This window comes from Rhineura floridana, chromosome 18, assembly GCF_030035675.1.
Source record: "Rhineura floridana isolate rRhiFlo1 chromosome 18, rRhiFlo1.hap2, whole genome shotgun sequence".
In the NCBI taxonomy this organism is placed as follows: Eukaryota; Metazoa; Chordata; class Lepidosauria; order Squamata; family Rhineuridae; genus Rhineura; species Rhineura floridana.
Window position 1 is genome coordinate 2,434,844 of NC_084497.1, and position 23,502 is coordinate 2,458,345.

Below are 23,502 nucleotides of genomic sequence, written 5' to 3' on the forward strand. Positions count from 1 at the left end.
TGCCGCCGCCATTATAATCATCGCCGCGGCGAGGCACGCCCTCTTTCCCCTCCCTCCCCCTCCAATGCGCGGCGGCCAATGAGAGGCGCGCTCTGAGGGGAAGAGGGCGGGATCGGGCGGAGCGCGAGGACTACAGCTCCCAGCAGGCCTCGCGACGAGCATCTTTCACGTTGAAGGCGGAAATACGTACACGCAAGCAAAGAAACGGATGTTTATTTGTGTGTATATACACACACACACATAGTATAGTGCGTGTATATAGATAGATGTATGCACACAAACTATATAAGTATGTGTGTGATATTTATATATCACGCACATCATAAAACATATTTTAGATAAATTAGATTGACGGATTAATAACATTTATATTTAATAAAACACAGATAATAAAATGTAAAGGATAAAATATGCAGTCACATCATCCAAGGAGCTCAAGGTGGTGTACACACTTATCCCCCTCTCTTTTTTATCTGCACAACGACCCTGTGAGGTAGGTTACTCTGAGAGTTGGTGACTGGCCCCAACGGCCACCCAGTGAGCTTCACGGCTGAGTGGGGACTTGAACATCCATTTCCCAAGTCATAGTCCAACACCTTGACACCACTAACAACAACATATTTGGATTCCCGCACTGAGCAGGGGGTTGGGCTCAGTGGCCTTATAGGCCCCTTCCAACTCTATGATTCTACGACAACAACATGTAACAATGTATACAGTGCACATACTCCACTTACAGAGGTTTATATATATATATAGAGTGTCCATACATACATGATACATCCATGGCTGCATGCACACACAGGTATACACAAAGATTTTTAATATTGTATTGTATAATTTTATATTGTTGTAACCTGTCCTGGGACCTTGAATGGTGAACGTAGGGAATCCAATAAATAAACAACAGGAGCCCAGCTGGCAAAAGCACTCAGGGAGGGGTATGGTCTGGAGAAAAAATAGAGGGCCAGAGGGCTGCATTTAGCCCCCAGGCCTGTGATTCTCTGCTTTCAATATAGATACATACACAGTCATGCACGCAGATGTTGGGCTGCCCGTTTTGCTGCTACAAATTTGCTCAGTTTTAAGATCAGCAAATAAAACCCTCCTGGTGACCTCTCTTGGAAACAGGGCCCGGGTAGAGGGGTGTCTCCCTGCATGTGGAATTCTCTCTCTACTGAGATCCCAGGCTATGGTCTGAAGGCACGTGAGGCCAGCACCCTGCTGAAGCTAAGCAGGGTCAGGTCTGGGTCAGTGGGAGACCGCCTGAGAACCATATGTAAGCCGCCTTGAGTTTCTATCATGAAAAGAATGGCGGGGTATAAATGTAATAAATGTCTTACAGTGATGTGTTATTTTCTGTGTTTTAATAGATTTTATATATTCTCATTTACATGCTCTTATTGTGAACCAGTCTGTGCAACGGGTGGCATATAAATCAATTACTCTTTCCCTTAAAACCTGGACCCTGAACTGTACTCCCAAATGGTTGATACGCTTCATTACCACACAGAAATCTGATTATATCTGTATCTCAAGAGACCCCCGATTTCTGGAGAAGACTGAAAGGGGGACATTGTTACATCTAAAAGTCAAAACTCTGGACACGGTTGGCCCTGCAATACACTCCAGCAGAGAATGAAAGCAGACAAGAGGGAAAGAGGGGTGTTCCCTCTTCCACACCCATTTAACACTTCTTGGACTGGAAGGAAGGATGATTTCCTAGTGAAAGACAAATGACTCATGTGGTGTAACTTAATAAATAAATAAATATCCCAGACAATTTGCAGTATTAATAACCAAATTTAAATACCTCCATAATCCTTCAAACCCATCCAGTATTTGCCATAAGATCTACTTAACCAACATACGCAGCCCAGCAGCAGTTTTGACATCAGTTATGCAGTTATGCAGAAGTAGTTCTACTGAAAGCAACAGGCATATATTGGGCCATATATTGATTTCTCTCCCTTGCCTACCCACAAACTCCAAAAACATGAAGTAGGTACTGTCTGTCTCTCCATCCCAGATGAAGATTTTGATCAGGTAACGTTTGCATTCTCACTTAGAGTTCAGTCAACAGGTTTCACTCTCGCAACAAAGATGGCCGAAGCTCTCTGGAGGAACTCTTCCTTCTTCATGGCCACGCCGGATTTCTGCTTGGCCAATGCCTGGTCCATGGCTAAAGCCAAGCTGTCGGGCCCAAGTTTGGACCCAGCCTCCAAATAACGAATGGGAACAGTGACGTTGGTGGTGCGGAGAGCATCTTCTAGAGCTCCAAGGACTGCCATGCATATGTGCTTATCTGCTGAGCCGGAGCCGCCATCCAGCGCGTCAAAGAGCATGTTCGCCTTCGCCAAGAACTCAAGGAGGACCAGGCAAGTGAGGGCCCCATAGCGGAAGATGTCAAATGGCACGGCCTCGTGGTCTCGGCAGGCGACCTTCTGCAGGAGGGGCAGCGCAACCTCTTCCGGGGTGCCTTTGGCCTGGCAGATCAGCTGCAGCAGCTCACTGTAGAGCTTCCCGTTGACACCAGGCTTCTTGCGCCTCCTGCTGGTGGCCAGGGACTCATACGCCATGCTCACATTGTTGTTAAAGGCGGTCCTACTGGAAGAAGGGAATGTGGAAAGGCACATATTATATAGCAACATAGGAAGTTGCCTTGTACCATTTCAGACCTTTGGCCCATCTAGCGCAGTATTACCTACACTGGCTGGCAGCAGCTGTCCAGGGTCTCAGGCGGGACATTCCCAGCCCTCCCTAGAGATGCCGGGGATTGAACCTGGGAGCTTCCGCACGCAAAGCAGTTGCTCTGCCACTGAACTATAGCTCTTTCCATGGGTTACATTCAGACATATATGGTCTGAAGGCATCTGATGCAACTTTCCCAAAGTAGGTTAGAAGCTAATGCATGTTTTGTTCTGTTTTTAGCTTGCTGCTGATTTTAATTACATTTTGAGATTCACCTCTTTTTAACTGTCTTTTATTGCCAATTTTAACGTTTGTCTTATTGTACACAGCCTTGAGGTCCCTGGAGGAAAAGGGAAAACAGAAACGCATGCAACGAAAACAAAAATCAATCATGAAATAAAAGGCTTCTCAATCTCTATGTGTGGATGTGAAAGTTGGACAGTTAAAAAAGCAGGTAAGAGAAAGATCAACTTGTTTGAAATGTGGTGTTGGAGGAGAGCTTTGTGCATACCATGGACCACGAGAAAGAGAAATAATTGGGTGTTGGAACAAATTAAACCAGAACTATCGCTAGAAGCTAGAATGATGAAACTGAGGCTATCATACTTTGGACACATAATGAGAAGACATGATTCACTAGAAAAGACAATAATGCTGGGAAAAACAAAAGGGAGTAGAAAAAGAGGAAGGCCAAACAAGAGATGGATTGATTCCTTAAAGGAAGCCACAGACCTGAACTTACAAGATCTGAACAGGGTGGTTCACAACATATGCTCTTGGTGGTTGCTGATTCATAGGGTTGCCATAACTCTGTTGGCAATTTTATGCAACTACGCTGTCAAAGGCCGGCAAGGGCTCCCTCCGGTGGTGATTTTAAGCAACTACACTGCCAAAGCAGGGAAAGGCCTCCCTCCGGTGGCGAATTTATGCAACTACACTGCCAAAGCAGGGAAAGGGCTCCCTCCGGTGGTGATTTTATGCAACTACACTGCCAAAACAGGACAAGGGCTCCCTCCGGTGGCGAATTTATGCAACTACACTGACAAAGCAGGACAAGGGCTCCCTCTGGTAGTGACGTAAAGGCACCTAACAACAACAACAACAAGAGCTGCATCACTTCAGAGCCAACAGCATTAATTTCTGAGGCATGTAGAAGGGGGGGACTCACAAATTATTACAACATAACGATATATTCATTTATTAAAAAGCTCTATTCCACCCCCACACTCCTTTTCCTGCCTGCTTTGCTCTCCAGGAAAACTAAAGGGACTTTATTTCCCACAATGCCCTGCGCTCCGAAGAGCAGCGGAGGCGCCCGCGACTTCCCCCGGTGCATTCTGGGGGCTGTAGTCTCTCGCCTTTCTTTCGGGCTGCCGTCTCCGCACCTGTGGGAATGGTGGGCCAGGCTCAAGTACCACAAGGCCCGGTCGAGGCGCATCTGGAGCAGCCGCTGCGAGTCCGCCACTCCGTCGGCCGCGGGCAAGGAGGCCTCCGCCGCCTCCGCCTCAGGGCTGCTCTGCATCAGGTTCTCGAAATACCCAGCCAGGAAGTCGATGGGCTCCTCCGGCCGCGTCTCCAGCACCTTCAGGAGGGCCTCGCGGACCATGTCCGTCACGCCGGCGTGTAGCAAAAACTCCGCCTCGCTCTCCGCGGCGCCGTTCGCCGAAAGGGCCGGCCGGGCCAGGTCGCTTCCCGCCGCCGCCGGGGACGGGCGCCGCTTCTCGCTAGCCGCCATTTTGTTTGAGGGCGCCGCTTCTCTCTGGCCGCCATCTTGGCTGAGGGCGATGTGTCCGTCGCTCCCTCGTCGCGGCATCATTTGCTGGCAGCCAATCAGGGATCGCCAAGGGACGGGCCTGAGCTGGGGGCCATTTTTGTTGTCGTCGAATGGTTTCCATACGGAGGTTTCGTCGGTGAGAGGAAATTGATAAGGAAGTGGCCACAGAGTCCCTGTTGGGCTAAAACTAAAAAGAAAAGCTCCGATTCAAAAGTTATTGAGGGTTTCACTATAGAGAGGGCGAGGGCTAGAGCGACGCATTTGCCCGTCATAGCTGTCCATTGTTACCGGAAGTAATGCCACCGGAAGTGTTGGCCGTGTGGGCCTCTAAATTTATCTCTTCAGTTGACTAGGCGGCTGTTCCATCATAGACACGTGAAGGCCTAGAGCGGCGCCGCTGTGCGTCGATAGGAGATATATAAATATATTTCTGTGGGAATCGCGGCCTATGATGGATATCCGGGGTTTTTGTTAACCATAGAGGTCTCCCGGAAGGAGAGCCTTCGCATCGGTTTTCAATTTCTATGGCGCGCCGGTTCCTTCTCCCGTTTCCTTCTGGTCGTGGGAGGAAGTCTCGCGCGAGTAAGCGGCAGCCAATCGGAGCATGGCGTCAAGACAAGGCGCGCTATGGAAGGCGGCCATCTTAACTAAAGGCAACGTGTCTTTTGCAGTAGCAGCAAAGGCTGGTTGTACTTCCGCCTTTGCTTGTATGTTTTGACTTCCGGTGCCAATTTGGCTCTCACCGTCCTTTAGCTACAGCTCAGTAAGTTTTGGTTTTGCAAAAGTAAGATTACTTGTGTGGGCTTATTTTTGGGGAGCGTTTATTGGAAAGGATTTGCTGATTGTACCAAACTCTTGGTGGACTTGGCAATGCTCACAGAGAGGAAGATTTCGTTAAGGGGGTTGCTGGATAATATTAAACAAACATTTATTTATTTAAGGGGGTTATTGAGTTACTTACCCAGTCTCTACTTTTGCCCACGCTATTGTTGTTATGTCCATAAGGGGGTTGCACTCGATGGCCATACAGGCCGCTTCCAACTCTACTATTCTGTGATTCTATGAGATGGCACTGTTCCAAATCAGCAATACAAGGCTAGATAGAGGAGTGATTAAGTGGACTAAGGGGTAGAGCATCCGCCTCGCACACAGGTCTCAGGTTCCATCTCTGGCATCTCCAGGTAGGGCTTAGAAAGACACCTGCCTGAAAAGCTTGCAGAGCCGCTGCCAGCCACTTGTCCACGACATTGAGGGCTGGTGGGCTGACAGGGAAACTTCTTACACTTCCAAAAAATGAGTTAAACATCCCCTGACTCTGTTTTCCACAGGTGATTTCATGGAGACTGGACCGAGCCCTCCTCCTAAAGCCCGTCCCCGAAAAAAGAGGAAGAAAGCAGTCTGGGGGACCCAACGAAAGCGCCCCAAAGCACCCTCCGCTGACCCGGAAGTCTTTCACTGCAACGTCTGTGGGAAGGACATCAAGTACCAGGCGAGCTTCCGTGAGCACCAGCGCATCCACACAGGGGAGCGTCCCTACAAGTGCAAGTGCTGCGCCAAGACCTTCACCCGCTGTGCCGACCTCATCAAGCACGGCCTGGTGCACTCAGCCAAGCGGCCGTACCGCTGCAAGGTCTGCGGGAAGCGGTTCAAGCTTCAGGCCGACCTGGATAAGCATGGCAAGGTGCACTCGGACGAGGCGCCCTTTGCCTGCCACCTGTGCCCCAAGCACTTCAAGCGCACCTCTTGCCTGGTCAAACACCTCCGCATCCACACCCAGGAGAAGCCCTTCGCCTGCGCCCACTGCGACCGGCGCTTCAAGTGGGAGGCCTCCGTTAAGGAGCACGAGCGGGTCCACACGGGCGAGCGCCCCCACTGCTGCGACCAGTGCTCCAAAACCTTCACCCACCGCTCCACCTTCCTCCAGCACCAACGCACCCACCAGTCATACCCAGCCTTCAGTTGCAAGCACTGCACCAAGGCTTTCAACCACAAGTCCAACCTCCTGAAGCACATCCGTGTCGTGCACCAACGCTAGGGCATGGCAAAGCTGCTCGGACCCAAACGCGGGAGACTCCCACTACCACCGCCCCCCTTCTTGCTCGGGAAGACCTTGCTGAGAGGTTCCCTTTGTAGCTGTGATGCTGTTCCTGTTCGATATAGGCCAAGAGCAGGAGGAACTGTGGGGAAATTGGCTCTCTGGTGTAGGTCCTGCAGGCGAGCTGGTGAGGACCTTTGGCTCTACAGATGTTGCTGGACTCTCTGTAACTCCCTAACCCTCATCATCCCCAGTTGGCGTGGTCAAGGATGATAGGCGTTGTGGTCTGGCAGCGTTTGGAGGGCCATGGGTTCCCCCTGCCCTGCCCTATGGACAGAACGGATGAGAGTCGGTTGTAAAATGTTTTCACCTTCCATCTTGGCTGCTAGCCAAGATGGCTATGCTCTGCCTCTATAGTCGAGGAGGCACGCCTCTGAATATCTGTTGCTAGGGGGGACAGTTGCCCTTGCGCTCAGGTCTGGCTTGTAGGCTTCACACAGGCATCTGGCTGGCCACTGTGAAAACAGGATGCTGGATGGGCCACTGGCCTGACCCGGCAGGGCTCATCTTAACATCTTATCTAGTCAATATTGGAGGCAGGAGCAAGCATGGGGAGGGAAAAATTGTTATCCAGAGCCGGATATAGATCAGGACCGACTGGTTTTTGTCTTGATGACTCCCTCCCCCCAAACAATTCAGTCAGCAAGGGTTTCTGATTCCTGACACTACAGTAGATGGATTGATGGGGGAAATCTCTGGCATAAAAGAGACAAAATAATGAGTTGTTACGTTGCCCAGACAGTCTGAAATTCTCTGTGGGGAAAGAGCGTCGGACCACACTTGCCAAAAATCACTAGAAAGGCCTTAAACACAGGTGGCTTCTCTCGCCCTTAAGCAGTAAGTCAGTGGATATCCATTTGTGGTTGTTCCTCCCCTCTTCCCTCACCTGCCCACCATTAAACTTGGGGAGTTTTTGGTAAACCCTAGTGGGTTGCATTTAAGTCCTCCTCAGAGCAGACCCATTCAAATGAACAGAGTTAAATTAGTTGTGCCTTTTAATATCGTATTGAGTATGACTAAGGAGGGATTCAGACCAGTGAGCAGGATGGAGGAAATGACTGAAAGCAACAGCACCAGGGTCTAAACTGGCCTCTGCTAAGCTGGTGTTCTCCAGCTGGGTTGGACAACTCCCATCAGCGCCAACCAGTAGGGAGTGGTGTATTCTGAGCAGTGACAGAATCCTAACTGCCTTTAAAATCTGGGCACAAGCCACAGGCTGAGTGGATAGTTTTTTGTTTACATGTGGCAACTGATGTTTTCTTTAGTGAGCCAAGACACAGGCAGCGGGCTCCTTCTAACCTTCTCCGTCTCCAGGGCTAGCAGTGAGAGAGAGGCCTTGGCAGCACCTGTTGCGCAAGGGGCCAGAGCCTCCCACGTGCATTTCACAAGCTTTTTGCTTCTGCGTGGAGCAAGATGCTGAGATGCGTTGCCACAGCAAGAGCCTCCCCTTGGCTGTCCGCACTGCAGATCAGGCTTTGAAGAGACCTCTTGGCTCTGTCCTGCCTTGAAACTTGGAGAGATGTGTAACAGTTTATGATGGGTGATGAATCTCTGGCCCTCTGGATGTTGTTGGATCAAAGCTGCCGTCACTCCTGCCTATTAAGCTTGCTGGCCAGGGGTACTAGGAGTTGGGAGTCCAGCAACATCTGAAGGGCCACTGGTTTCCTTTCCCCAATTTATGGGGTGGCCCCCCCTCAAGAGCAAGGAAATGGCTAGATTTGCCTTTCCCCGCTTGCAAAAAAATCCATGTTTCTCTGGGCTAGGTCTATTTTGCTATATCTTAAGACAATTTTAAACATTCGGGGGGGGGGGGAAATGAGCATGTTTGTGGCTTACAGTCCAAAGTTTATTTTGAGGGTGAAGCAGTGGGACATGTTTTGCAATGAAGACAATATTAAGGAACTTTGGAATGATTAAACAGAGATTAAAAAATTTTGATGACACAAATATAAATCAATGTGCTGCTTTGTAACAGCAAGGGATAGGCTAGGATGGGAATCGTAGATATGAATTCATTCAATAAATTTTTGTTTGTTGGAAATAACCTTGTGCTTGCCCCTAGCCTGCGAAACCTATTAGCTGTTGGTTGAACTGCTCTGGGGCCATAGAATGTTCACAAACATTCTTAGAGTGAAGAGACTTTTCCGATGGTGCCCCCCACCCTTGTCCTGCTTCATTTTGAGGCCCCAAGGACTAGAAGGTCCAGGCAGATGGTGGATTTAGGAAGGAAGCTGCGTTATATCAGGCCAGACTCATTTGTCCCATCTAGTTCAGTACTGTCTGCTCTGCCAGGCAGCAGCTGTTCAGGGTTTCCAGCAAAGAATGGCCGCTCCCACCACCAGATCTTTTTTCCGGATTAAACCTATGACCTTGTGCATGCAAAGCAGGTGCTCTGCTCTGCCACAGTTCTGGCCCTTCCTCAAAGGAATGTAGAGAGCAGCCTTGTAAACAGCTGGGGAACTGATCTCCCGGTTTCCCATGAGAGGAGACCTACTGCCTACAGCAAGCTCACTAGAATAGCATAAAGCAGCCATGACGGAGAAAACAGATGTTTAATTACAGCTGTGGTAATTTCTGTACAAAAAACACACTGTATGTACAACAGACCGGGCATCCATACAAAGCAATCATCTTAGGGACATTGCTGTAGCTGAAAAGGTCTGCACTGAATGCAAAAACTCACTGCACAGCCGGAGTAAAGATTCATGCAGTCCCGTCTCCTGTTTGCAGCAGATGTCCCAGGGAAGCAAGGAGGAAGGGTGTCAAGTTGGCAGCCATTCCTTGGCTGGCTGTCTTCAGTATTTTACAAGCCAGAAAGCCTGCCCCTGATGCTGAAGGTTCCATTTGTGGCTACCGCAGCCAATTGATAGACCTACCCTCTGTAAAAGTGATGAGAAGAGACTCTCAAAAAGTTCTGTAAACGGCCATCGCTAAAGTGTCTGGCAATCAGGTCCGTACGTCTAATTATGGGCTACATGAAAAAAATACCTGGTTTTGTTTGTACTTGGTCTGTTTCATTTCATTTAGCGGTTTCTTGAGTTTAAGAGCTCGGGATGGTGGTGGTGGGGAAAGAAATAGAGGAGAGGTGGGCCAGCAGGACCAGAGGTGGGCAGAAAATAAATTGGAAGCTATTGGCAGTCAGCTGAGGATTTGTGACAGATTGCCAAAAGGTTCCTGCTCCCAATGGCTTGATGCTGGCAATAATAATGAAACAGTCACTGAGGCTGTTTGCTCAGTAGCCGCTGCACATTTGGGACTGGCGGGGAGGGGGGAGGCGGGGAGCCCAGACAGAAGGCGGAACCAGACCCAATGAGAGGCGGAGCCAACTCACTAGTTTTGCCCCAATCTTCCTCCTCCCTGCTGAGTTCTCCACTTGGTGCCACCCCCTGGACTGGTTGTAATGAAGGAGGTTAGTGGGGCAGGGTCCCATCCAGTGTAAAAGACCAGCCTCCACTGGAGGGCTGCATTTGGCCCACCGGTTTGAGGTTTCCGACCTCTGCTTCAGAGGGTAGGAACCGAACCAGCGGGTTGAGATTGCACGGGAACGGCTTTCAACTACACATACCGGTTGCTGGAAACAGCCGGAGGGGAGAACGCTCTTGCACTCAGGTCCTGCTTGCGGATCTCCCATGACAGGCATCTGGCTAGCCACTGCGATAGCAGGATATGAGATAGTCCCCCTTTGCCCTGATCCAGCCCTTCTTGTGCTCTCAGATGACCTTTGAGCTGAACAGTTCTCCAAGAATAGTTTCTGTACACTTGGCAGCATTCAAGACAGCATAAGCCTCGATCACGGCCTACCTCTTACAGCCCCCACCCTAAAGAGGTCAACTCAAACATAATTTCCACTGAGTTCAAGGTGACTAACTCTCAAAGTAAGTTGTGTTTTTAGGGTTGTGGCTTTAGTCGCCTTGTCCTAAAGGCAAATGGCAACAGGGAACCAGCTTTAAGCAGGCGACTGACCTAGATGGCCTCCAAGATCCATAAAAACTCTATATGGTTTTAGGTTATGGGTTCAGTCTGGCTGGGATTGCTAGTGGGGAGGCGGATGAATGGGTTGATTACCCTCCCCTCGCATGGTGCGGAAAGCTGCAATGGACATCTCTCTTCCAGCTCTGTGATCCTTGGAAGTGCTGGAAAAAACTGTTTGAGTCTTCCTGCGTGTCACTCTAGCAGCAGGCAATGCGATGGTTCCATCCTCCCTCGGAGGCCTCACCACCACTCCCCAAATTCATTTCATTTGCCCTGGCAACGACAGCAACAAAAAAGTCATTGGGGCAGCGTGGGAGGAGATGGATCGCGATAGAGTTGTCTGCCCCTAGCCGCCTCGCCTCTTCAAGCGATGGGACACGTACCCGGTGACGATCAGCCCTAAGAGGGAGCCTGCTGTCCCGATGGCGATGATTGAGTCCGTGCTGAACGCACCTGGGGAGAGAGAGGCAAAAGGAAGATAAGGTGAGCCCTCGATACAATGCAGTGATTCACATAACTGGATGAACACTAGTGAAATCTGTAATGAGTGTGCACCAGGGTGGACAAACATTCTACGAGGAACAGCTGAAGCGTGGCACAAAACACAAAGGCACTACACTGGATGCCCCCCTGCACTGTATCCTGCCCCAACACTAACACAACCAACCAACCAGGCATCTGGTTGGCCACTGTGAGAACAGGATGCTGGACTAGATGGGCCACTGGCCTGATCCAGCAGTCTCTTCTTATGTTCTTACCCTCTGCTCACCAGGAGTGTAGTTGTTCAGGGTCTTGGGGGTGGGTCTTAGACCTCTTACTTTTTTGGGAGCAGTCCCAGCCAGCTCCCTATGTCTCCAGAGTCCTGTGAGCCAATCACCATGAACGGTTTTCTCACATGCTTCCTTGTCCTTTCCTGCTGATTGGAGCCAGTCAGAGTGAAAGGAGGCGAATCAGCCACTGAGAAGACTCTTCTCAGTAGCTGACACTCCCTTTTAATGCTTAATGGCTCCTAGGGACGTCTGTTGTTGTGGGAGAAGGCATTGACAAGGATAGAAAGCAGTATTCAAGCTTTCCATAATCTTTGAAGGTTATATAATCTTAGAAGGGCTTGTGGCTGTGAGGGGGTGGTTGTGACTGTCACAAAGGGAACCTGCACTTCTGAATTTGCCACAACGCTATTGCTGCTGACATATGGGGAAGTCCACCATCCAAAACCAAGTAACAGTGTGTGGGCAGCGATGCAAAAGGGTGGGTCAAGGGATGGGGGCACCCCATTAGGCTCATCCCAGGTCTTCCCAGAAAATCCATGGCGCTGGGATGACCTGCGCACAGAGTATACATCTACATGCGCCTGACAGAGATTCCAACCTAAAACTCCAAAGCCAGAACTGGTTAAAGAGCACCAATTAATACTCCTATTTTAAGGCAAGGGGCACCGAGATTGAGACAGATAACCAGTTTGTACAAGTGCAGGTTTTTGAGAGACGGGGTGGTGGTGACCGCTTGCAATTTTAAAGAGGAGCAAGTTGCATCAGTGTAAGTAAGCATACAGTCTCATTTTACAGGTGGGGAATACTGAGGCTCAGAGCCACACAACCCAACAGCGGAGCAAGCATGCATTTGTTGTTGCTAGGATTAAACACCCTAGAGAGTCAGAAACCCTTTCTGATGTACTGCCAATCTCATAGAAGCCTACCAGGAGATCCCCATCTACCTTTCCCCTGCCTTCAAAAGGATCCACTGGGATTCAATGATCAGTCTGCCTAACAGGAGCTGGGGGGTCTCTATTCCAAACCATGAGGACTAGACTCTTACTTTATTCTTCCTTCCTTTAGCCTCTTCGTTGCACCCAGAAGGTCCCAGGTTCAACCTCCGGCATCCCCAGGCACAAGCTGGGAGACAATCAGTGAAGACCGGTCGCTCTGATGTCAGCGGGGCAGCAGATCCTCTCTAGAGTTTAGGCTGAACTAGCAGGGAGCTGTCCACGGTGCTGAAACCTATTCCCAAATTAGGTTGAGCTCCTTTGACAGCTCCGACTAAAACACAGAGCAGATTCCACTGTCCCACTGACCAGGAAGCCTCCAGTCTCCACTGTAAACAATACTGTGCTACAGCGGCCAATGGTCTGACTCAATCTAAGGCAGCTTCCTATGTTTTCTACCATCTCCCCATCGTCAGATCTCAGGCTGTCCCCTCCACTTCCGGATTCCACCCCTGTGCTGGCTTTGCCCTCTGACCTGCCTAAGGGCTTGCATATTTTCCAGTGTCCAACCCCGATCTGCTCACCATCAGAGACAACGACGCGTAAACTGGCTATCTGGGGCCGGCTGGCCATCACAACACACCGGTAGACCCCTTGGTGCTCCACGTCAACACTCTGTACCATCAGGGTGGATCGGCCCTCGGCTTCTTCCTGATGGTATCGGGACTGATCCACTGGAGTTTCCACCCATCGGATCTGGACGTCTTCGCTGCAGCCCACAGCGTGGCATGTGATTTGCAGGGCGTCGCCTGTGGTACCTTGGGCTGGGCTGGGGCTGATCACAGGGCGGCAGTGGTTTTTGGAAAGCATTGGGCTTAGGAAGGTGGAGCTGCGTAGCTTTTCCGTGGCCACCTCAATGAGGCGGACATTGTTGTTGGAAACCGGCTGGGTGGCAGTTTGTCTGTCTGTCGAGTGAGAGGCTTGGGAAGTCGCCCTGAGTTTGGCCAAGGTCTCTGCCGACGGTGACAAAGTCGAGGTGGGGATCCATTTGGTGTTGGCCCCTGTCACAGATTTCTGAGGCCTTGTTTGCATGTGATTCTTTGCTGGAGAATGGCTGCTTGTTTGGGGAAGGGGCTCCAGTGTGGGGGGAGCTGTCGGTGCCACCACTGTGGTGGGATGCTCTGTGGGAATGAGAAGAGGAAGGCCACTGGTGATTGCCACCAATGAGGAATGCGAGCCAGAGGTGGTGGCTGGCTCGGGAGTAGCCACGTGGCTTGTGCTTTCCATCTTGAAGATAAAGGCAGCCTCCGCTGTAGTGCTGGGCATCTGCGTAGCTGTGAATGAATGATTTTACAACTTCAATAGGTGCATTTCTAAGGCTTTCATTGCTAGATTAATCAACTTGGGTTTAGTTGATTAATTCAAGCCATTTCTTTTGAAAAAATCAGCATTGTTATGAGTTAATGGCACTTTTAAAATTTCTGGAGGCTAATGCAGTTCTGGTTACAAAAAAAGATTTTTTAAAAAGATCCTTCTAACGATATGTGGGGAGATTAGCCACTTTAAATTGTAAGTCATCTTCCAGGTTATGTGGGTATACTGCAACCCTAATGGAGTGAGAGAGAACAGGGATTTCTTGGCGGAAAGCGTGAAGCTCAACCTGCAATGTCACTGTGCACTTGTAGGCACCGTGCTGCCCAGCTGTCGGAACCTCCAGGACAGATAGAAACACAGCTTATCAACCCCTCTTTGCGGCAGCTTGATTTTACCCTGTATTCCGCTGCCGCTTCTGTTGTGTTATGTTTGCTGTCGATTCAGGAAGTATGTTCATCTTGCTTTGCACTATGTGATGCCAACCGTGTAATAACTTAACAGGGAGGTGGCAGTAATGGTCACGTGCACGTTTTTTGAGAAATCATCTGTTAATGACTCTGGCAATGAATGACCTAGACCAGCCTTTCCCAACAGGTGTGCCTCCAGATGTTGTTGGACCACAATTCCCATCTTTCCTGACCATTGGCAATGCTGGCTGAAGCTGATGGGAGTTATGGTCCAACAACATCTGGAGGCACATTGCTTGGGAAAGGCTAACCCCACAATGAATGACCCGGGCTCCTGCCGGGAGGAAGGGCGGGATATCAATCAATCAATCAATCAATCAAAATGCTTTACTCAGTTTAACCACCTTGCTTTATTGAGCAGGGATCTCTTTGGGAAGAAGGGCAGGCTATACACTGAATAAGTAAGTTATTATTATCAATATAATGATGATTATGATGTTTGGGGGCTAGATTAACCCGCAAGCTCTAATGCAGGACCCCCAAATCCAGCGCCGAAGGAGCAGCACTGGCTGCATATCTCCTCACAGACCTTTCGCTCCACAACTCCTGCCTTGACCGATGATGAAAGTCGAGCCAAAGGGTGGAGAAAATGAGCAGCAGTCCAATGTACACTTACTCGGGAGCAAGTTCCATTGAACTCAATGGGGCTTAAGAATATAAGAAGAATCAGGCAGCGTGATCAGGCCAAAGGGGGCTCATCTAGTCCAGCATCCATTCTCACAGTGGCCAACCTGATGCCCCCGATGAAAAGCCCCAAAGCAGGACCTGAGTGCAAGAGCAACTCTCCCCACTCATGATTCTCAACTCCAGTATTCAAGGCAATACTGCCTTGGACAGTTGGAATTCTACCCAATTTTAATTTGGTACTGAATTTTGCATTAATTTGCTTATTCTCTATGGTTGCGGATTGGATTTTTATGTAGCAATCTTCCACAGCTATTTTGAAAACCCTTTTTTTGGTAGCAAAAATCAGCTTCCAAAATATCAATATTAAGAGCAATATTTTCATCAACATTTCCTTTCTCTTGTCTGCATTTCCTTTCAAAATATCTATATTTCCTTTCAACAAAAACATCAATGTTCATATCAATGTTTTTTTGTGGGTAAAAGCCGCAGCTAGCAGACAAAGAATGAACTTAAATCGATACTGGCCTGTTAGGTTGGCGAAATGCTTTCGAACCGGCACCGCCCAACAGAACCCATCCCTATGTCTGAGTAAAAATGGAAATGGACTGCCTTCAAGTCAATTCTGACTTATGGTGACCCTATGAATAGGGTTTTCATGGTAAGCGGTATTCAGAGGAGGTTTACCATTGCCTTCCTCTGAGGCTGAGAGGCAGTGACTTTCCCAAGGTCACCCAGTGAACTTCAGGGCTGTGTGGGGATTTGAACCCTGGTCTCCCAGGTCATAGTCCAGCACCTTAACCACTACACCGCCCTTGAAATTCTCCATCCTATTTATGGACGGAGAAATGAGGGAGGACCGTTTCCCAGAAATTTCCCAGGGGGAAGACAAAGGGAGAGTTTGTCGGGGCTGTGGGTGGTATCATTAGTAGAGACAGGGTCAGTTTCTTTTTACTTAAAAGTCTTTTTTGGGGGGGGGGACTGGCAAAACAGGAGCTGTGTCCTCACTGCTGAAACTTACTTTGAGTGCTCACGATGGCCAGCCTTTCTTGGCGGAAAGCGTGAAGCTCAACCTGCAATGTCGCTGTGCACTTGTAGGCCGCGTGCTCCATAGCTGTCGGGACCTCCAGGACAGAGCGATAGGCAAACAGCTGCTCTTGGGAATCTTCCATTTCCTCCTCCTCCTCAGACGCCGCCAGCCTCTCCACTCCCCTGAACCAGCTCAGGGTAAGGGCACCTGGAGGGTACACCTGCCTCAAGGAACAGATGAGGTGGCCTGGCTGCCCGGCTGTCAGCGTTTCCGGCTGGGAGTCCAGCTGCAAGTTGTCGGGAAAGGCTGGAAAGTGAAGAACAGGGTAAGAACATTAACAAGATCCCTGTGGTATCAGATCAAAAGGGTCCGTCCCATTCAGTTTCCAAACCGAAGGTTACCAGAATTATTTTTTTTAACTCTGTTAGGGGTGGGGGAGAAATTCGATTTGGTTCACATTAATCAAATTAGCATTTTCAGAAACAATACAAGACCCAAAACGCAGCCGCCCTTTGAAATGTGCACTTCTATGAAGTGCGGTTCTCCAGGCAATATGTGTTTACAGCAATGCACGCATTAGAGGAAAGCATTAGAGGAAATTAGAGGAAAGTATAAAAATGAACACACAACGTACAACATGCGTTACGTTAGGAGAAATTGCTTGCAAAGATATGTGCATTGGTCAAAACTGCAACCCAAAATGTGTTTAGAAGGAGAAATTTGATTATTATCTTTTTAAAGTCTCTGCAGAAATGTGGAGAACTGAATTTATAATTGGGAAAACGAGAAACAGAGAAGCAAAACAGACAGATCCTTCAACCTCTAAATTCTGTGGTGTGGAACGTTTTTGGCCTGGCCAGTCAGAGCCTGATCTCCCTCTGGGGACCAACTTTGACAGGGACAACCCACCTGCCAATAAATTGACATCGTAATGGCATCAGGAGGTTGCCACCTGTCAGAGTCCCTTGCACAGAGCTTCCCAAACATGAGAGAACCAGCACAATAGATGACATCAGACGTAGAGTGGGGGACTTGCCCAAAACAGCCTCAAGGGCTAAATGGGAAGGCTTCGCCGGTTGGATGAGGCCCGCAGGGGTGGGAGGTTCCTCATCCCTGCTTTGACTGCACTGCCTCTAAGAAAGCCAATGCAAGGAACATAGGAAAGTACCATAGGATGAGTCAGGCCCACTGGTCCATGTAACTCAGTATTGCCTACACTGGCTGGAAGCATCTCTCCAAGATTTCAGGCAGGACATTTTTCTAGCCCTACCTGGAGATGCATTTGGGGATTGAACTTGGAGCCTTCCGCATGCCCAGCAGATGCTCTGGCACGGAATTACGGCCCTTCTCCGTGCCCCTGCTGCGATCTCAAGGTCCGCAGCACCATGAGAGTGACTTTGCATGCTGAAGTTCCCACATCACTTCCACTCTGGACTTACAGTATACTTGCAACTCCACCCTGCTCTGGTAGGAGGCCCTGCGACATTGCCCCGTGCAGATCTTCATGCCTTCCATGCTGATGGCCGCGTTGGTCACGGTCAGGACGCTGTGCGTGTGGTTGGAGACTATGTCCCCCAAGTCTGTGTCCAGGCCTTCCCATTGCACCTTCCCCCCTGGGCAGTCCATGGAGCAGGTCAACTGGATGGAGCCCCCGCGTTCCACCAGCGGTTTCAGAGGGTGGATTGTCAGTGTGGAACTGGGAAGACCTGCTTGGGGTGGGAAGAACGAGAGGTTGGCATTTTATTTATTTACTTATTAGATGATATCCAGACCTTCCTCCCAGAAGCAGCCCAGGAGGGCAAGCAAGCAACAAAATACTAAAAAATAAGTATTTACAACATCTTGTTGTTATGTGCCTTCAAGTTGATTACGACTTATGGTGACCCTATGAATCAGCGACCTCCAATACCATCTGTTGGCATCTTTAAACACAACTCAAAAACAATTCCAACATAGATAGAGACGAGGATAAAAGGTCACTACTTAAAGGGCTTGTTGAAAGAGGATGGTCTTCAGTAGGCACCAAGGGACAACAGAGACGGCGCCTGTCTAATATATTTAAGGGGAGGGAATTCCAAAAGGGAGGGGGCCACCACACTAAAGGTCCTCTTCCCATGTTGTGCGGAAGGGACCTCCAGATGAGACAATATCTGCGGAAGGCCCTCATCTGCTGAGTGCAGTGACTGACTGGGTATATAAGGTATATTATCAGGTATGCTGGTCCCAAGCTATATAGGGCTTTATATACCTTGAACTTAGCCCGGTGCTTGGTATAGTGGCCCAACCGTCTCCAAGCAGGGGTTGAATGATGGACCTTTGATCTGATCTGGAAGGGATATTCTGATGTTCGTAACCTTTTTCCTGACTGATGCTTTGCGCCTTTAAACAACATAATATAAGCACCTAAAAAGATCCCCGCAGCTGGATCAGTCCAAAGGGGGTCCATATAGTCCAGCATCCTGTTTTCACAGTTGCCAATCGGATGCCCCACTGAGAAGAAGCCCAGAAGCAAGACCTGAGTGCGATAGCAGCACCCTTCCCAACGGTGAATCCCAGCAACTGGGATTCAGAGGCATACCACCTCCGACAGCGGCTAGTAGGCAATGCTAAGGGTTCTCCTCCATGAATTTGTCTCATCTTAGAATCATAGAACAGTAGAGTTGGAAGGGGCCTGTAAGGCCATCTAGTCCAACCCCCTGCACAATGCAGGAATCCAGATCAAAGCATTCCCGACAGATGGCTGTCCAGCTGCCTCTTGAAGGCCTCCAGTGGCAGAGAGCCCACTACCTCTCTAGGTCATTGGTTGCATTGTCGTACGGCTCTAACATCTTTTTTTTTCAAAGGCATCCAAACTGGAGGCCAAGTTGGTGGGAGTGAATTTCAGAGTTTAGGTTTGGGCTGCATGAAGAAGTCCTTTTGTCTGTCCTGAGTCTCCCAACGTTCAGCTTTATCGGATGTCCCCGAGTTCTAGTGAGATGAGAGAGGGAGAAAAAAACTTTTCTCTATCCACTTTCTCCATGCCATTTCATGTCAATGTTTACTTGCCCTTTCTCTAAATTTAAAAGCCCCAAATGTCATCAATCCTTCCTCATACGGGAGTCACTCTGTCCCCTTCATCATCGGGCAGAAATGAGCAATGGGTCAGGCAGAAACTCAACAGGTTTCCTCCCACAAAAAAATGTCAGAAGTGTCAGAAAAACATAGGAACCTAGAAAGCCGCCTTACACCGAGTCAGACCATCAGTCCATCTAGCTCAGTATTCTCTGCTGTGACAGGCAGCAGCACTCCAGCATTTCAGGCAGGGATCTTTCCCATCCCTCCCTGGAGACGCCATGAGGGATTGAACTTGGGGCCTTCTGCATGCAAAGCAGATGCTGTAACCACTGAGCTATGTCCCTTTCCCCAAACAGGGCCTGCAAGCAAGACCTCTCCCCAGTTGTTTGTTTGCTCCTAGATTCCAATAATCAGAGGTAGGCTGCTTTTGAGCATGGAGGCTCTGTTTAATCAATTAATAGCAGGTATTTTTAGCCCGCCATCTTGCAAAATTGTGGGCTTTCAAATATTTCTAGCTTGCCTTTCAGGGCAATCTCAGATCAAGTTCAAATGAAGGGGGGGGGAAAGATAATCCCAATAAAACACGATTAAAGTTGAAATGGCATTTTGCACTCACATGACTTTAAACAGTTCAGAACTGCTGACAAATGCGGACAAGGAGAGCTTAAAGCCAGCAGCAGTATTAAATGTTTTAATTAAGAAGCTGGGTTGTATTTTAAAAAAAAATAGCTTGAAATAAATGAGTTTTCAAAGGTTGGCAAGAAAAGCCAGTTCTGAAGGGGTGAGATGTTACATCCCTTGGCAGGTTGTTCAATAGATATGGGGGGCTGGGTGCTAATATATCTACAGATAGGAAGCCAACCAATGAACTCAAGACGGCTCACAGATAAGGCTACAAGAAAACATTAAAAAAACAAAAGTTATTGCCTCTTCCTCACATATTTTTCCAGTCCCCCTCCCCTGCATTTTTTAAGCCTCTCTGTGCTACAATGGTTCACACATGTAGTGGCCATGAGTTCCATAAGGTATCACAAGACTTAGTGGGTTCTGTCAAACTAAGTCCAACTCAGAATAGACCCAGTGAAATTGATGGACCCGAGTTAGTCACATCCATCGGTTTCAACAGGTCTACTCCGAGGAGGACTAATTTTGGACACACCCCTGTGTGTTATTTTTCCATGAAGTGAATCATACATCCTTGATCTGATGCCTTTTAAAAAAACAAACAAACCCTGTCCTTGAACCACCAACAGTGCTGGGCAACCTCATTCCATTAAAAGGCACAGGAGTCGACTTGCTTTGCAGGGTGGGGGGAAGCAGCGGGCTACATTTGAATAATTGGAATTATTATTATTAAATTTCTGTTCTGCCCTTCCTCCAAGAAGGAGCCCAGGGCGGCAAACATGAAGAGATAAAAACAATAAAAGCATCTTAAAAAGCAATTCAGACACAGATAAGATCTCTCCTTAAAAGGCTTGCTGAAAGAGGAAGGTCTTCAGTAGGTACCGAAAAGATAACAGAGAAGGCGCCTGTCTAATATTTAAGGGGAAGGAATTCCAAAGTGTCAGTGTCACCACACTAAAGGTCTGCTTCCTATGTTGTGTGGATTGGACCTCCTGATAAGATCGTATCTGCTGGAGGCCCTTTGGGGAAGGGTTGTAGCACAATGGTACAGCATGTGACTTGCATTCAGATGCCTCCAGGTTTAATCCTGGCAGCATCCTCAGGTAGGACTGTGAGCGATTCTCTGCCTGAAACAATGGACAATGCTACGCTAGGTGGTCCAGTGGCCTGGCTTACCCTATTCCCATTCAAACTGACCGATTATTTAGAACCATGAGGACTAGAATCTTCCCATAATTAAATGGTAGAACATGTGCCTTGCATGCAGAAGGCTCCAGGTTCAATCTCCGGCACCATCTCTAAAGACTGGGAGGGACTCCTGCCTGAAATCCTTGCAGAGTGCAATGATCGGCTGGGTGTATTAGGGATGGGGTGGGAAAGGAATTTGATTCACTTCTAATTTGAAGCTGAATCCATCAAATTTGGACTCCCTGAAACAGTATGAGGACCGTCATCCTTTGAAATTCAACTTGTCCAAATTTTGCAATGTAGTTCTCCACCCAACCAATGTTTACAAAGATACAGCTATCAGGGAAAAAGTGTGCATAACAATGAATATATTCATGAAAATAACACACACAAATGTAATTGCTTGCAAAAATGAGTGCATTAGTAAAAAATGCATAGAAAAAGGTGTTTGTTCAGAGCAATTCACACTAAAATGCTGAAGAATTTTCGTGTGGATTTTTTTTCCTTTTTGGTAAAAAAATTACAAATAGCTGCACAAGCCCGGAGAACTGAATTTAAGGTTGGAAAAAAAATGAGGAACAGAGAGAACCGACAGATATTGACAGATATTTCCATCCCTAATTAGGGGTGAGACAATCTGTGCAACAAGTCTGTTAAAGAACAGGCACACCACACCTCAGTCATTTATCGGGACAGTCTGACTTACCCCAGCTGTGCCCTATCAAGCCAAGCAATAGCCCAATGTGGATCGTTGCCATGCTTTCTGTACGGGGATTTTATATCTCCACACTTGCACAGATCTATTCTTGCGGCAACGGCTTGTCTCTTTTTAATTAGTTCCTTCCTTCCAGTAGTGCAGGCGACCTCAAGACACGATCTTCCCGGCGCCAGTTCTCTGTCTGGTCCAAACTCCCTGGTGCTGACACCTTTTAAATCTAATGTGGGTGGCCCCACCCACACCCAGTGTCAGGGAAAACAAGTATGCCCTTCGCAACTCACCTTCTGCCTCTTCCCTTAATCCCAGCAGTGAGAGAATCCCAGCCTTAGCATTTTTCCAGTAAGAGATTGAAAAAAAAATTGAAGAGGAAAAGAATCTCGTTCTTCGATGCACAAATCCAGCTGTTTATTGGAGGTGCTGCTTTTAGGGTGGGACTTCAGTTCATCTAGGACTTCAGTCATCACAGTGATGTTTTTTAAGCTTTTTAAAAAAAGATTCTTCAAAGCTTTTTAAAAAAAATGTTTTTAAGGTCGTTTTGTTTTAATGTATTTTAAAGTCTGTTTTTATCATATCTGAAAGTGTTTCTTAGTGCTTTCGTTTGCCGCCCTGGGCTCCTGCTGGGAGGAAGGGTGGGATATAAATCATATAATAAATAAATAAATAAATAAAGAGGCCCCACCTCCTGCCCCCAATAAGACCATTAAGTCAGTGTAAAATGACCCCACTGTGCCGTGATGGTCATATTGGCACATTGCAGAAGGAAACTTTAGGAGGAAGAGCAGGGTGTAAATTTAATAATAAATAAAATAAATCAAGTAATTCTTTTCCGGGCAACTTTCCAGGGGCAGCGTGCCCGTGGTGGGGCGAAAGTGGGCAGAGCAACAAAGGCAAATGTTACCTTTGTTCAGTCCACTAGTTTTTAGACAACCCTCTCTATGCACCATTCAGTCAGGCAAGCGGCATTATTAGGCTTTGAGGGCACATTCTAGCCAGGCACAAACACGCAGGCCTGGCCTGGCCTGAGTTCTGAGGTCCAGAGAGAGAGAGAGAGAGACCTGCATTCATTTCCTGGGCTTGAGGTACCCCACCCTTGGATTAAAACGGAGGCCAGGGGAAGCCAATCCAAAATGTGCAGAACTCAGCGGGGGAGTTGAAGGCGGCTGAAATGTAATTCAGACAGGATTGCATTTGCTCAGAGGTAACCCAGCCTTTGAATAGAGTATCCTGAAAGCAAGCATAGCTAGAACTCCACGCTGCAACATTTTGTTGCAGGTCCCACTCGTCATTGCTGTCATCATTCATCATCATCACCTTTTTGATCTCCACTTCTTGCCTCAAAGCACAAGAGTGGGTTAAAAAGAACATCACATAAATAAACCAATAAAAATTAAAGGGCAGGCAGGCCAAAGGGAGTCCTTAAGCAGCTTTCCCTGGCCTGTGCCAAGTTTCGTTCGTGCCACCTCGTCCCTGGCAAATGCGCAAGAATGCAGCTCCTACAGCTTTCCATAATAAGCAGAGCAAAAAATAAAATAAAAATTAATTTCTAAAAATCCCACGCCCTCTGAAAGCGTACAGAAGGGTTTTACTAGAACGGGTTGGAACCACGCTAAGGTTTTCAGGTGAGAAATCTACGCAGCTGCCTGCCTTGCTTCAACTACTAGGGATCTGTTGCCATCTTTAACATCTTTTTCCAGCTAGTGCAAGTCAACTCCCACCCCCCTGCCCTCCCCTGGTTGCAGGACCATGCTCCCTCACAAAGCAACCTGACTCAGATACAAAACTGCTTTGAGAACACTTAGGCAGGAATTTGGTCTGTGCAAATACCAGCAACAAATAAAACAGTAACAATCCCATCACAGTGAGGGGTTGTTGTTGTTTTATTTATTTTGCATAACTTGACCACCCACCTAGCCCACGGCCATTTCCCTGTCCTTGCCTCTGCCCCATGGTGAATCTTGCAGGGCTGGGGGGGGGTTAGGGATAACCTTCTCCATGTTACTAATCTGTCCCTTTTGGCCTCTGGTGAAACTGACAAGGCTGGGGGAGAGGAAGGGATTCACAGATGCTGAAATCCTTCAGCCTTGCTACTCTCTGGGATTCAGTGAAACTGACATGCACGGTGGGCAAAAACTGTCAATTTCACATATTTGCCCTGGCTAGTTGCCAGTGAATCCTGAGAAGGAGAGGTT

General features: G+C 48.4%; 3 protein-coding genes across 6 annotated transcripts; 1 reads left to right on the forward strand and 2 right to left on the reverse strand.

Annotated features, from left to right (window-relative positions):
• Positions 1–199: 199 nt before the first annotated feature.
• TPGS1 (tubulin polyglutamylase complex subunit 1) lies at positions 200–4,968 on the reverse strand. 2 transcript variants are annotated; one of them, XM_061601128.1, is made up of 2 exons: positions 4,077–4,968; positions 200–2,604 (listed from the first exon to the last, which is right to left on the reverse strand). In XM_061601128.1, the coding sequence occupies exons 1-2, from the start codon at positions 4,505–4,507 to the stop codon at positions 2,073–2,075; spliced, it is 963 nt and encodes a 320-aa protein (XP_061457112.1). In that variant the 5' UTR covers positions 4,508–4,968; the 3' UTR covers positions 200–2,072. The 2 variants fall into 2 exon arrangements, with proteins under 2 accessions (XP_061457112.1, XP_061457111.1); XM_061601127.1 differs by having other exon boundaries at positions 200–2,607; positions 4,077–4,967.
• Positions 4,522–8,604, forward strand: LOC133372472 (oocyte zinc finger protein XlCOF19-like). Of its 2 annotated transcripts, none has more exons than XM_061601130.1 (2): positions 4,522–4,601; positions 5,794–8,604. In XM_061601130.1, exon 2 carries the CDS (start codon positions 5,802–5,804, stop codon positions 6,498–6,500), a length of 699 nt encoding a protein of 232 aa, XP_061457114.1. In that variant the 5' UTR covers positions 4,522–4,601; positions 5,794–5,801; the 3' UTR covers positions 6,501–8,604. The 2 variants fall into 2 exon arrangements, with proteins under 2 accessions (XP_061457114.1, XP_061457113.1); XM_061601129.1 differs by lacking the exon at positions 4,522–4,601 and adding an exon at positions 4,627–5,228.
• A 182-nt stretch (positions 8,605–8,786) lies between these two features.
• MADCAM1 (mucosal vascular addressin cell adhesion molecule 1) lies at positions 8,787–21,485 on the reverse strand. 2 transcript variants are annotated; one of them, XM_061601125.1, is made up of 5 exons: positions 21,302–21,485; positions 17,169–17,438; positions 15,721–16,035; positions 12,819–13,568; positions 8,787–10,985 (listed from the first exon to the last, which is right to left on the reverse strand). In XM_061601125.1, exons 1-5 carry the CDS (start codon positions 21,351–21,353, stop codon positions 10,879–10,881), a joined length of 1,494 nt encoding a protein of 497 aa, XP_061457109.1. In that variant the 5' UTR covers positions 21,354–21,485; the 3' UTR covers positions 8,787–10,878. The 2 variants fall into 2 exon arrangements, with proteins under 2 accessions (XP_061457109.1, XP_061457110.1); XM_061601126.1 differs by having other exon boundaries at positions 8,788–10,985; positions 17,169–17,435.
• Positions 21,486–23,502: the final 2,017 nt, after the last annotated feature.